Source organism: Phalacrocorax aristotelis, chromosome 7, assembly GCF_949628215.1.
Source record: "Phalacrocorax aristotelis chromosome 7, bGulAri2.1, whole genome shotgun sequence".
NCBI classification, from domain to species: Eukaryota; Metazoa; Chordata; class Aves; order Suliformes; family Phalacrocoracidae; genus Phalacrocorax; species Phalacrocorax aristotelis.
Genome location: NC_134282.1, coordinates 34553889 through 34567428, shown reverse-complemented (window position 1 = coordinate 34567428; position 13540 = coordinate 34553889). Strand labels below are relative to the sequence as shown.

General features: G+C 42.6%; 1 protein-coding gene across 1 annotated transcript in view; it reads left to right on the top strand.

The window, feature by feature from the left end:
* PSTPIP1 (proline-serine-threonine phosphatase interacting protein 1) overlaps positions 1–13540 on the top strand; it is a 58398-nt gene that overhangs the window by 34462 nt on the left and 10396 nt on the right. The window contains exons 4-11 of the mRNA XM_075099948.1: positions 1760–1794; positions 2911–3017; positions 4912–4974; positions 6700–6798; positions 8601–8646; positions 9489–9568; positions 12384–12482; positions 13109–13205. Of these exons, the coding sequence (XP_074956049.1) occupies positions 1760–1794; positions 2911–3017; positions 4912–4974; positions 6700–6798; positions 8601–8646; positions 9489–9568; positions 12384–12482; positions 13109–13205 (626 nt within the window). The remainder of the gene's footprint in view (positions 1–1759; positions 1795–2910; positions 3018–4911; positions 4975–6699; positions 6799–8600; positions 8647–9488; positions 9569–12383; positions 12483–13108; positions 13206–13540) is intronic.

Below are 13540 nucleotides of genomic sequence, written 5' to 3'. Positions count from 1 at the left end.
CAAAATAATCCATTAGAGCTTTTTGGCGAGAAAAAACTCTCTCTGTTGCTGATATTCAACTTGTCTTTTAACTTCAAACTTTTAATTAACTTAGCTGGAAACGATACCGTTTGTTTCCTTTGTGTTGTGAAAATTTAGTTTCCATCAAAATTTCACACCAGACATTTTTTTGCAAAGTGAACCTTCAATATGTTTATTAGGACAATACTGAAAAATACTCAGTCTAGCATGTTTTCCCTGATTTATGTCAGGATAGTCACCACAACAAATCTAGTTGAAAGCTGAAAGAATCAAACAGTTGGCTCAATACTCATTTTTTCTGGCTGAAAGTCTTTGCCTTGTATTTCTACAAATTTAGATTTGGAAGTGGATTGCAAGGCAGTTATTGCTGAGGGTAGGCCTAGCCTTTCCCCTCGCCTGTGCATTTTTCTTATGCCTGGCAAGGCAGCCTTGCTACTAGGAGAGCAAGCTTTGATTAGGAAACAGATGTCCAGCCTAAATTAACACAGGGCAATTAGGATTCTTCATGTGTCTCTTAAGACTCCTGAAACGGCCCAAGAGATACAGGATTTCCCTACCCATCTGCAGTCGCACATGTCTGGGAAGTGATATGCATCCTCTTCTGGGCTCTCCTAGTAGCCAGGTTTCAGCCAGGGAGATTTTACGGTCTTCATTAACAGGCTTTTTCCCTGGGGTCCCGCCAGGGGTAGTCAGGGCTCCATGGAGATCCCAGAACCATTTCCTTCAGGGAACAATGCACTCTGGGTCTTGAAGAGATGATTTCTAACTCCAGAAAACCTCCAAATCACACCACAGCCCTGGCTTCTGCATACACAAATACCCTGCCAGCCTGCAAACTGGGAGCTAGGGCAAATTATTAAGTTGAAAGTGCCTCTTACAGATTATGCTCTTTCCTCTTCCATCACTTCTATGCTGGCATCTTTGCTGCTTTATTAAAATGGACTCTGGCTTGCCAAAAACCAGGACATCAGGTGATCTATTGTTACCCTTTTATGCCCTTCTGCAACTCTACATTGTAGGACTGCTTAGTTGTATAGGTCCATCCGGATAAGCAGCATCTCTTTTTGCTCATCTCCATGCTGTACTTCACAGCCCAGAATCAAGGCTTGATTTCACTGCATGGTTTATTCACGCTGTGCTTCTGGGATGTCAAAAACCTCTGGGAGCATCAGGGTTTCAGAGCTTCTGTAGGTTTTCTGCACCATTTGTGAGTCTTTTAAAGGAAAGCGAGCTGTACCACACGGGGGTGCTCGAAAAGCATAGTATGGAGAATGCTGCATAGCAGGGCTGCTAGGTGACCGAGGAGCAAAAATTTGCTGGTACTGCATTCAACACAGACGGTGGAGCTGGTTTTGCTCTGCCCTTCAGACTACTGCTCCAAAACCCAATTCCCCTTGACCATCTTTATTTCACTCAGTTGACCTGTATCCATTGGCAAGGTGCAAGAGTAGAGAAATGTCTGTTAATATTCAGAGTCACAAATACAGTGGGGTTAAAAAAGAGGATGCACATAAGGAATAGTGCAATTCCTTGCTTCCTGGAGCATTTTACTGCATTTCCCGATGGTAAGAGATTGATGCTGTTGTGCTTGTTAGCATGGTCAGCCTTTATTACAAGACTTTTAACAGTTTTATCTCTGTCTGGATCTTTGAGATTCTGAGGGGAAGTTTTTCCTCTAGATTCACAACCCATCCTTGGAAGCCTATACTAATAAAGCGCACTTGTTTTTGCCTTACAGCACACTGAGAGCAGCATTTGAGAGGCTTAAGCAACGTAAGTATTTACATCTTCCTTTCTGACCTGGGCTAAGATAGGCACACAATGTGTTCGTCCCCACTGGGGTCTTTCATCCTCCTCCTCCCTCTATTTCCAACTTCTCTATCCCAGTCTGCAGTATGGAGAGTGGAAGGAAAGAATACTCACTAGGAGTCCTCCAAGGCTGAGCACTCAGTCCACTCTCTGGTGGCAAATAAAATGGCTTGTTCCTCAAGTTAATTTTACCTGGATCAAGTCACAAAATATCAGCTCTGTTCCTTCTTCTACAAACCACTGACACCAAAACAGCATGCTTTCTAATAATGTACCCAAGGCAGAATGAAAACCTTTCACACACAGAAAATGTAACACCATCATAGCCAATGGGGCAGCATACCTGGCTACTGGCACCTGCTGTTTAGATAAAACCACCCTTTTGAAAAGCAGCTGGTGAATTAAAGTATTTTTAGAGCCTGGATGGGGAGCTTAACATTTCTGGAAAATGTGGGGTTCCATTTCAGAAGCACCAAAGCTGACAAACGCAGAGAGGTTACCAGCCACTTCAAACAGCATCAGCCAGGTGCTCTGAAATTCAATCCATCTTTGCTTACCTTTGAAATCCTCAGCTTGCAACCTCATCTAATGACATTTGTGCAAGGTTGGACATAAGTGGCAAGCAGCTCCCAAGAGCAAGACAATCCAGCAGCGTAGTGGAGGGAAAGCAGACACAGGGGGTGAAGATGGAGATCAGAGTTCATTCCCTCCCTCCCTCTGCCCCATGATGCCTGACCTCCAGCCCCAGAAGGAAGAAGGGCAGCTGAGGTAAATGGGGCTATGAAGAAATGCAGCTGGCTATGCGCTTGCCAAGGCTGCTCCGAGCAGGTGTTCCAATTCTGCAGCAAGGAGCCTTGCCCATGCAACTTGCAGGCTCTGAGAGGACCTGCAATAAGCTCTATTCAGGTTGTGTGAACCCTGAGCAATATCAGTGCATGCAGAAACACAGGGAGACCTTATTTAAGGCTGCCCTGGTCATGACAGGTCATACAGCAGCCACATCCCAGAAACACCTGAAAAATATGACTTCATATTCAAAGACCTTTCCACTGACTGTATATGAATTCTGATTTACTTTAGAAATTGAAAGTGTTGGAAACTCTCATATCCAGCTGGCAGTAATGCTGAAAGATGAACTGAAAGGAATAGAGGAGTTCCGAGAAAGGCAGAAGGAACAAAGAAAAAAGGTGAGGAACTAGAGAAATGTTGAAACAGATTGGGTCAATGGTCCATGCTGATGACCTGACCCCAGCCATAGACTGTGAATACTGCGACAGGTGATAAAACATGCCCAGTGTGCCCTGTTACTCCATATACTAGGCTGTGGAAGAAAATCTCTTTCTGATCCCAGCTGGAAAGAAAGTAGTGCTCTGAACTCAGGAGAGAGGCTTTAGTCGCTTTTACTCTCTCCAGTGTAACTGCAGATACTGTTATTATTCCTGTAAGAACTTAATCCTTCCTTTTCTCTTTTTTATACCCTTGCTAATTGGGTTTCTTTGGTGTGATCCTGCGTGATCTCCAACATGCACTAGAATAAAGGGGTAACAGAAACATTTAGAAACATAAAAGCAAATTAATATAATGCTGAATGCAACACCAATATATGCTGAATTACAAATATTTTGAATAAATTGCATCTAGTTGATGTTGTGTAATAAAAAAGCTGAGTATATTTAAGGCCATCTCATCCCCTATGATCTTATCAAGCTCTATGTCCCTTGAAAAAGTAGCTCCAGATAGAGACAACAGTGGTCACTCTCATACCTTCTCTGGTTCAATGGGGTCGAAGACAAACATGGGACAGTCACTTAAAATTGAAAGCACTGATTGATGGAGGAGTAAAATAAAATATCCAGTTCTTTAATAATTTTAAATAAATGAAAACATATATGACTCGTATCCAATGCAGTAAAAATCTTGTGTCTACAACCCTGACACACAGGAACTTGGAATAGCAGAGAAGTCTGGAAGTGAGTAAAAACCAGTGCTGCTACTGAGATTTGAGGTCCACAGTGACTGGATGAAGAAAACAAGGCATGTAAAGACAGACAGCGTGTGCCTAGTTCATCAGCATTTGTATCTCTACCACCATTTTGCCACCAGGATTTGCAAAGAGAGAGGGTCTCTCTCATACTGAAAACAATAAGCCTATAATTCAACTGGAAACAGTTGGAGGGGCCTGGGAAAAGGGATAAAACTGCTTTGTAGTCTTAGGCAAGCTTTTTTCTCTGTCCAGCAGAGAAAGTCAACATTAGACATGCTAGATGGTGTCAGCATTTTTGGTAACCTCCCAAAATACTGTAATTTGTGTTTTGCTGTAGCTGCTTGCAGGACTCTGCTATTCAGCCCAATGTGAAGCAAGCCTCTGGGTAGCCCCAGAGAGAGTTTTGCTTGAGCAGAATATAAAGATTAAAGGACCAAAAGTCCCGCTGAAGAAACCCATACCCTGCCAAGTCGGAGCATATCTCACTGTCACATAAGGCTGGGCATATCACAACTAAAGCTACAAAAGAGAATTCAGCACTGTCCTTCTGATGCTGACCAGATGACGATATGGAAATCGAATCACATGGAGCATAAATTTGCCAGAAGCAACGGAATATAAATTACATAGGAATTGTTTGTATTTAAAATGGACAACTACCCTTGCTCATGTGGGTGAGACAGTGGTTTGGTCTGCAAAGATGTGAGATCAAGCTCTTGAACCAGGGAAGGAACTCTGCTGGCAGAGCTGATGGGCACTGTAGCTGGGTGTTACACTATTTAATCTCCTTAAGAAAAAGAAAAAAAAAACTGGGGGGGGGGGGGGGAGGGGAGCATGGAGAAAATTAAAATCTACATCCTCTCTGCTATTAATGGAAACCACTGAAGCAGAATTATCTTGGATTATTTTTTTACCTGCACTTTGATGCCCTCTGTATCACTTCAAAACATGTCATTTATAAAAGCAAAGCTAAGACATTTTCCCACAGGCATGTGGCTTATAGAAAGGCCCTGACAATGGCTTTCCTAATCCTGCCACTAGAAAGGCGAGGAAGAAGTCCAAAGCAAGAAATGCTTACTTCTGTGTGTTTCTTACAGTACGAGTCTGCAATGGAGCATATACAAAAGAGCAAGTTGTCCCATTATAAGAAAACAATGGAGGTAAGCAAGAAGGTTTTGTGCAGGTTGCTTGATGCAAACTGGCTCTAGTTTGAGACAGGGCAAAATCTGTATCACATGTACCTATATTTAAAGAAAGGTCAAGAATGTGTGAGAGTGTAAGAGCATATATGGGGGTGGGGGGGTGGATATGTGATTCCTGCTACAAGGAGGAATCTAATCTGCCCTGCTGCACCCATGGAAGTCTCCAAAACAAATACTCAGAAAGTTAATGTGGAATGAACAATGCCCCAGATCAAACAGGATTTCATTCTTTCTAGGCAAGGATACTTACAGAAGCAAATGTAATTTTTCGATCTGTGTAAATGTATTTTTAAAAATGGTGAGGGAATCTTGTAAACAGGAATAAACATCTCCAACTGGAAAGCTTGCAGGTACAGTAACTGCAGGCAGCTGGTCTTGGTTTCCAATGAGCAATTGCCTCTAAAGAAAAGTAGTTGCAGAACTGTCAGTGCTACAACTGCAACTGTACTAGCAATTTTTACTTAAATGTGGTTGTTCTAAGTGAATTTCTAAGACAGGGAAGTTTTTTTGTGCAAGTAAGGATTTCTTTTGCTTCTAAGGACTACACTGAGACTGTTACCTATGGGTTGGTGGCTGTTGGTGGCTGGGACCAATGGGCAAGACAACACACTGGCTTCAGCCACCTGATGCTCCAACTCACACTGTGGAAATGACAACCCATTCGCAATGGCACCCTGGGAACGTGGGATCCTAATTTTATGTCTACACTATAGCCTGGACAGCTGCTTGATGCACTGATGGTGCTAGCGCTGCCTGTGTATTTGTGACCACCCCTGCGGGGAGCTGGCTACAATTGTGCAAAGCAAACAATTTCAGGGCTGCAAGAACAGGACCCGATTTATGCTACCAGCCCCTACCCCAATTTTTAGGTTCTATTTTCCTATCTCCTTCCAGCAGTGTGCCCAGGTGGCCAAGAAGGCCAACAGCATCCTGGCTTCTGTCAGGAATAGTGTGGCCAGCAGGACCAGGGAGGTGATCGTGCCCCTGTAGTGGGCCCTGGTGAGGCCGCACCTTGAATACTGTGTTCAGTTTTGGGCCCCCCCAGTACGAGAAGAACGTTTCGCTGCTGGAGCGTGTCCAGAGAAGGGCAACGAAGCTGGTGAAGGGTCTGGAGAGCAGGTCTTATGAGGAGAGGTTGAGGGAGCTGGGGTGGTTTAGTCTGGAGAAGAGGAGGCTGAGGGGAGACCTTATTGCTTCCTACAACTACCTGAAAAGAGGCTGTAGGGAGGTGGGTGTTGGTCTCTTCTCCCAAGTAACTAGCAATAGGATGAGAGGAAATGGCCTCAAGTTGCATCAGGGGAGGCTTAGATTGGCTATTAGGAAAAATTTCTTTACTGAAAGAGAGGTCAGGCATTGGACCAGGCTGCCCAGAGAGGTGGTGGAGTCACCATCCCTGGAGGTGTTCACAAAAATCTGTAGACGTGTCACTTGGAGTTGTGGTTTAGGAGGCATGGTGGTGTTGGGTTAACAGCTGGACTTGATGATCCTAGAGGTCTTTTCCAACCTTAATGATTCTATGATTCTATTCTCTGGTGTCATTGGGAATTTTTTCTATTGCCCAAACTTGTGCATTGATTTGCTCCCCCAGACTGCAAAGCAGAAAATGCCTAGAACATCAAGCTGGAGACAATCCAGTCTTGTTCCCTAACCCAAAGCCTCACATTTGATTTCATTTCAATACAGTCAAAGAAGAACTATGAACAGAAGTGCAAGGAGGCGGATGAGGCCGAGCAGTCCTTTGAACGGACAAGTGCTTCAGGCAACCAAAAGCAAGCAGAAAAGGTACCTTAGCTGACAGTGACATTTAGAGAGGAAACTGGGGTATTTTTTCCCCTTTCAAGGTACAAGAGAATACAATTGAGCGACTTTTTTTGTGGGATGCCAGAGGCTGCTTTCCCTTCTAATTAATGCCTTAGAATCAAAATTAAACCAAAGCACCTTCCAAAGGAGGTCTTCCTTCACAAACTCCTTTGGTAACCCTGATCTTGTTCTGCAATAGGCCAAGGGATTTTAAAAAGGCTGGGAAGGGACTAAGTGATCTAACTGATTTATCCCAGGCTATGATCTAATTGCTCTGTGGATCCTGAAGGGAAACTGAATGAGATTTTTCTCTGAAATTATTCATTAAGAAAAAGAAACAAGTCAGAAGTATGTTATGCAGTTAGTTTTGCCTTTTGGTCCCTTACATTTAGTGGGCATAGTATCTTACATTAAAACTCATATTTTTCCTCAATGTTTTTCTCCTTATGGTTAGTTTAATTTCAACTAAATTTACTAACTCAAAAATAAATCATTGGAAATTAAGGCACTGCAGTCCTTCATTGCATCGTCTTGATACTTGTAGCTGACAATTCACTAACTTTTAATGGGAACATTTTACAGCAGAACAGATGGAGAAAACAAAATAAATGAACTCCCTTTGGCTCAGTAAAAATCAGTGCAGTGTAAGCAAAAAGGATCAAAAATCATCTCAAGGAGCGGAGGGGGTGGTGGCGGAGACTTTAAAAACAGCATCAGAACTTTAAGTTCTATTTCCAGCATTCGCTAATCTTTGATGAACAAAACCCTCCAGCTTAGCTGTAAAGAGCGGCTGAAATCCTGGCCCTACTGAAACTATGCCAGAACACTTAGCAACTTCAATGGCAAAATCTGACCCAGCTCCTTTCATGCAGAAGGATCCTAGGGTGCTTCATTGCCATTACTTCCACACACATGCCAGCACATTTGAAATGCACAGAGGCATCTCACGAGAAACATGTCAGCTCTTTAATTCTGTGCAGCACTAGCACACAGTTTGGGCCAGGAAGCAAATAAGAATGAAGCTTATGTTCCCAGTTTACTACACATTTTCCAACCAGCTGTGATAAGGAATATGGTCATAAGAACCCCTACCTGAGCTTTGTCTTGAAGGGGAGAACGGGAGAATGTGTTATACTGATGTTTAGAGCTGTGCATTAATGTACTGTCATAACCATCTGTGCAGAAAGACCTGGGAGAACAGAGCTGTCAATAATAGCTGTATTTTCATTTGTTAAAAGCTGCAGATTTTTAAAAAAGTTCTACTTAGAGTGAATTTTGCTTTTAGGCTTCGGAGTTGTTATGGGAAATAATCTGGCATTTGCCAAGTATTTTAAAGGCTGTGTTCTTTTTTGCTTGTGTATTACATGAGGAGCTTGGAAGATGAAGAATTTTAACTGCCATTTATTTCTGCTTATAAATATATATTAGAAAAGCACATCAAACACTTGAGAAAAAAGACCCAAAACAGCTCAGCCCGCAGACACAAGGTTTGGGCTGGATCGTGCTAGCACTGACCTCCTATGGCAGGGATGTCTGAATGGGAGATGTAAATTGCCAGATTTCCCTTGAAGTCAGTGGACCTATGGCTGCACCTGTGAAACTCTGGTCCCTTCTTCTCCATAGCACACATTCAACAGAACTGTGCATAAAGGTGGGACAGCCAAGAAGATTTTGCAAGATTGAGCCTTTCCCCTTCTAGGGGAGAGGGAGCAGAAAGCAAAAAAACCTGGGGCAGGAACAAAAAATATGGAAATTAATTTGGGGTGTTTCTTTTTCTGTTTCAGAGTCAGAACAAAGCCAAACAATGCAGAGATGCGGCAAACGAAGCAGGTGATGCTCTATTTACAACCGCCCTGAGATTTTTCTCAGCAAAGATCTACCAGCGCACTGATTTTGATAAAGCACCATCCAAATCACCCAGGCTGGCTTTGTTTGAAGTCAGGTTTCCCAAAGTCACCTAAACAAAAGTTAACGAAGAAGCTTCTAAAGAACAGCAACCTGATAGTTGTAACTATACATTTACTTTCTTTTTTGGAAATGTGACTCTCCTACCTCTCCTACTTTCATTAAAGAATTTATAAAAGAACTCCTTTAGGGACTTCACCCATGAAAGAAAAGCTCTTCTTGAAGCAAGTTTTAAAGCACAGAAGAACAACATTCCAATTGCCCACAGCCAGCCCAAAACAGATACACAGTCCCCAGGTTCTCCAGCCAGGAACACATTCTCCAGCCAGAAACACAGTATATGTCCAGAGGAACAGGCCAACAGGCATCTGCGCTGGTTCCTGAGTTCATACTTGCCTCTCACTGCTCATGTAAAATTACATGGCTTGCCTGGCTGGCTCAGCATGGAAAGATCCTAAAGATGTTCAGTGCCCAAGCATGGTCCAGGCTCTTCATCTCTGATTTGCATTATCCCCACTGTAAAGTTAATAGATGATCTGCAAACCTTGCAGAGAGAATCCTTACTCTAGTGTAAATTTGCAAAGAAAAAACCCAGATATCCTCACGGCCCACCAGTTTTAATCTCACACAATCTTCTGATACTCTAGCAAAGCACAGGCTTAAAGTGTAAGAATCATAGGAAAGTCCTAATAGGAGGAAAAGTAGAAAGACTGTATCTTTTTGTTTCCTAACTGTTGGGTTTCTACTATGTGTGTCTGTGTCTACAGAGAATGTGTACAAACAGAACATTGAGCAGCTGGATAAGGTCAGGACAGAGTGGGAACAGGAACATATCAAAACCTGCGAGGTAAATGTTGAATTTTGCAGCAAAGTATTTGTGTGCTCTTTATTTTATCCTACTTTCAGATGTCAGTCTAAGGCCTAAGATATCATCCCAAGGGTTTTGCTGTTTGCTTTATGTAGAGTCTTAATAGATGTCTTTGCAAAAATACTGCAAATCCAGAGTTGACTTAGACATAGCTGCCAGCTGTCTCACTTGCTTACACTCTCCTTGCTTGTTCAGCATATGTATATAAATATAAAGGAGGGGAATAAGTGCAGAGGTTTGAGAAGTGGAGCAATATATGAACTGGTATAAATTATTTGGCAAGCATTTGTTGCCAGTTTTCTCCCAAAACGTAAGAATACACTAGCTTTAGGGATGATCTTCTATCACAGCCAAGATAAGGATGTTTCTCAATAACTGCTTTGTGATAAAACATAATTTCAGTAGCAAATGAACAGACATGTAGACATTAAAATTCATTTTTAGTTTAAAAATCAACTTCAAAATTGAAACAAGAATTCAATTAATCCATTAAAAATGAACAAACAAAAGATTCCAGAATGGCTTCTTGTTTTAATGCAGGAGAGGTTTGGTTTGTGGGGGTCTTTTGGGGTTGGTTTGGTTTTTTTTTTAAATCTCACAAATTCAATGGATATTAAAATTAAAGTTTTCTGGCTAAGCTAAAAAACTATGTACTCTAGCATTCTGAGAGTGAAGATTGCCACCCAGAATCTTTATTTTGCGTAGCACTTTATATTCACCTGCAAGAATATTTGCCCTCTGCCATGGAGTAATCTTTCAATTGAAATATGGTGGTAGAAAAGTCTCTATTTCCATTATGCTGAGGACAGACAATGAGATTTGCACTTGGCTAGTAAGTCTTGCACAACAATTTATAGGAACCGGTTGACATCCAAATGAGCCACACATTCGGTCATTTTAGTCCTTCAAATACTTTTGCCCATCTGCTGAAGTATTTTGCTACGTTTACTTGTTGCAGGCTTTATTGCCACGTAAAATAAAATGCAAGGAGCATAGCTTTCAGTTGTCTGCTTCCTCTTAAACAGTCCCTATCTGGGAGGACTGGAAAGTCCCATGGCTGGCACAGCAGACTTTCCACAGAAATTGTGCCAAGCCTTAATTCTCCCAAGATGCACATTTTCCCCTTCCTTAAATAGCCAACAAACAAACAAAGTGTTCTGCAACCTAACACACTTCATTTCTCCCACATGGCTAAATTCTGAATAGCCCACAGAGCTTGTGGCCTGCCTGTTGCTTAATTCAAACAGCCATTCATAAAGGAAGGGCATCTTTAACACCTTCTTCTAAAACTGCTTGAAGATAGCAGAACTGATAGACCTTTTGAGGCATTTAAAACTAGTAACTAGTACAAAAAGCAGCTTAAGATCCCAAACTTCTGGCTGCATAGTGGGGAAGCTGGAAGTGCTGAGGTTGCCTTGTTCTCTAGCTGAACACTGGACACCCATAGCGCAAATATGTTGGCTAGCAAGCGGCAGCACTGAGATGACCTTCGTCACAGGGGCTGTGCCACATTCCATGGCACGAGATGTCCAGGTTCACGAGCAGTCTGTCGCACAAGCTGACAGGGCAGGAGGGATGTGCCTAACACAATGCCCAGCTGTACTTTGCAAAGGGCTTGACAAGCCCAGAGTCACTACACTTCCCTCTTTGATAAGCTGAATTTCCTGACAGGACACCATTTACCTGGAAAATTCCCATTCACCTCTTGTGCTATTTCAGCAGCCCCGAGGGGCTATGCTGCAGTCATAGGCTTTTTGTTTGGAATGGAAATTGAAATACTTATTCTCCACCCTTCAGGTTCTTTTTAAAAGCTTTATGTCTCAGAAACTGGTCCCAACGACAGGTGACTCCCTTGACAGCAATTTTTTCTTTCTTTTTGAGATGGTAAGATATTAGACGGCAGGCAGCGGTACTCAGCTAAATGTTCTGCTGATTATTGTATACATTTGTGGTATTCTGGACATAATTACTAGCAAATGGAGATGGAAGCAGATGGCTGGAAGCATCTGAGCTTTTCACACCTCATAGAAACCCAAAAATTGATGCTCTACTTATAATAGTACAACTTAGAGATCAGGGTGGTTTGTTGTTTGGTTTTGGGTTTTTTGTGTGGGGTTTTTTTTCCCCCTCTCCGTTTTTTTAAGAAAGAGTTTATCTGCCTCATCCCCCGACTCAGTTCACACTTCTCTCTTCCCCCTTCATTCTTCCCAAGCTGTACAACAACACAAGAAAATCAGGCAGATGAAGGATGGGAGTAAACTCTGAAGAAAGAAAAATGCCTTCTCTTTACCACAAAAATAAGCTTAGAAATGAACAGAGGCAACTCCAGAGAGCATCAGATAGCTTCAAAAGAGAAAAGTTTGGGGAAAACATTTTAGGAGGCAGAGCTGAGTAGTTTTGGCTCTACCTCTAACATAAATACAACCCTTTCATGCCTGTACTCTACTGATTGTCAAACATCAAGATTTCAGTGTGATGGGCAGCCAGGACCCTGACTCTGAAATCCTTGGCAGTAGAGGTAGCAGTTAAATCCAGATCCTGATTCCTCTCCCCTGCTTTATTTTTGTCTATAAAACATACCTCTAATTTGGTACAATCAGTTAAAACAAATTTTCAAGCACGAACAAGTAAATGTGGTTTCTCCAGTAGCTGAAAAGATGTCCTTTACAAAGGATCCTTCAGAATGGTTTGCAGACTTATGAATTTGGCCCTGAAAAGCCCCAGCCCTTTTGCTGCCTACAATGCAAATAAATAACTACCATGAAGTTACATCACATCTCCTCTTTGGCTGTAGGTCTTCCAGCTCCAGGAGTGCGACCGCATCACCATCCTCCGCAACTCGCTGTGGGTTCACTGCAACCAGCTCTCCATGCAGTGTGTGAAGGATGATGAGGTAGGGGCACCTGCCAAGTAGCTTCACATGCAGAGGAGGAAGAGCAAGAGTGCTCTAACAACACAGCACTAGCTTGCCCTTCTCTGCGCGTGTTTGCTCTCCAGCAAACCGGCTGTTGTGTGTGTTCAGCGAGGGAGGAGTATTCTCAGTCTAGCTTGTTCCCTCTACATGTAAACCAGATATATACCTGGATGTAGACACTCTGTGTCACACTTGGTGACACTTACATGTCTCCTCCCCTCCGTTTGTTGGGGAACACTTCCAGCATCAATCAAGTACATTTGGACTCAGGCACAACTTTCATAAAGGTATCTAGCCATGGCCCCAAAATTACAAGACACAGAATACACCAGATTTGACTTCGAATGGCTGTTTCCTGCTATTAATTTCTTTATTGCACTGAAAAGCTCTGGTCTGCATTTGTCTTCCTCTCTTAAAAGAATATCCAGAGCACAAATAAAGAGCTGTGTTTACAATAGTGCTTGTACAGGCCAAGGATCCATCCAGGTCAGACACATGTCAAGTATAAAGTGTCTCCGAAGGGAAAAGATATTAGAAGAGCATTAATTATTAATTCAATGTGAAATGATAAAAATTAAATTAAATTCTTCTATTCTGTTTTGTAGCTCTATGAAGAGGTTCGGGTAAGCTTGGAGGACTGCATTGTAGAGTCAGACATAGACTACTTCATTAAGACTAAAATGACAGGAACACAACCTCCAGGTAATTATTCCTATTGGTCTTGTCAGATGAGCCACCCATTAGGCTGAGGCTGTAGCTGCGCAGTACACATCCTTTGGAGGTGAAGCCAGCTGGTGGACTTTATGCTCTGACTATTCATTCCCACCTGCCTCGGCTCACTTCTCCCTCACTGTGCTGCCGTCGCTCCTTGTGCGGCTCTAAGTGGGATAGCTGAATGATCTGGGTTAAAAATAACCCTCCAAAAAGGAAAAAAAGTTGTTTTGGCTTTTCAGCCAGGCTCATTTCACAGTACAGCTGAACTGACACCACTAAGGAGGTGGCAAACTGCCTTGCAGAGATGGCAATCTCAATTTGCT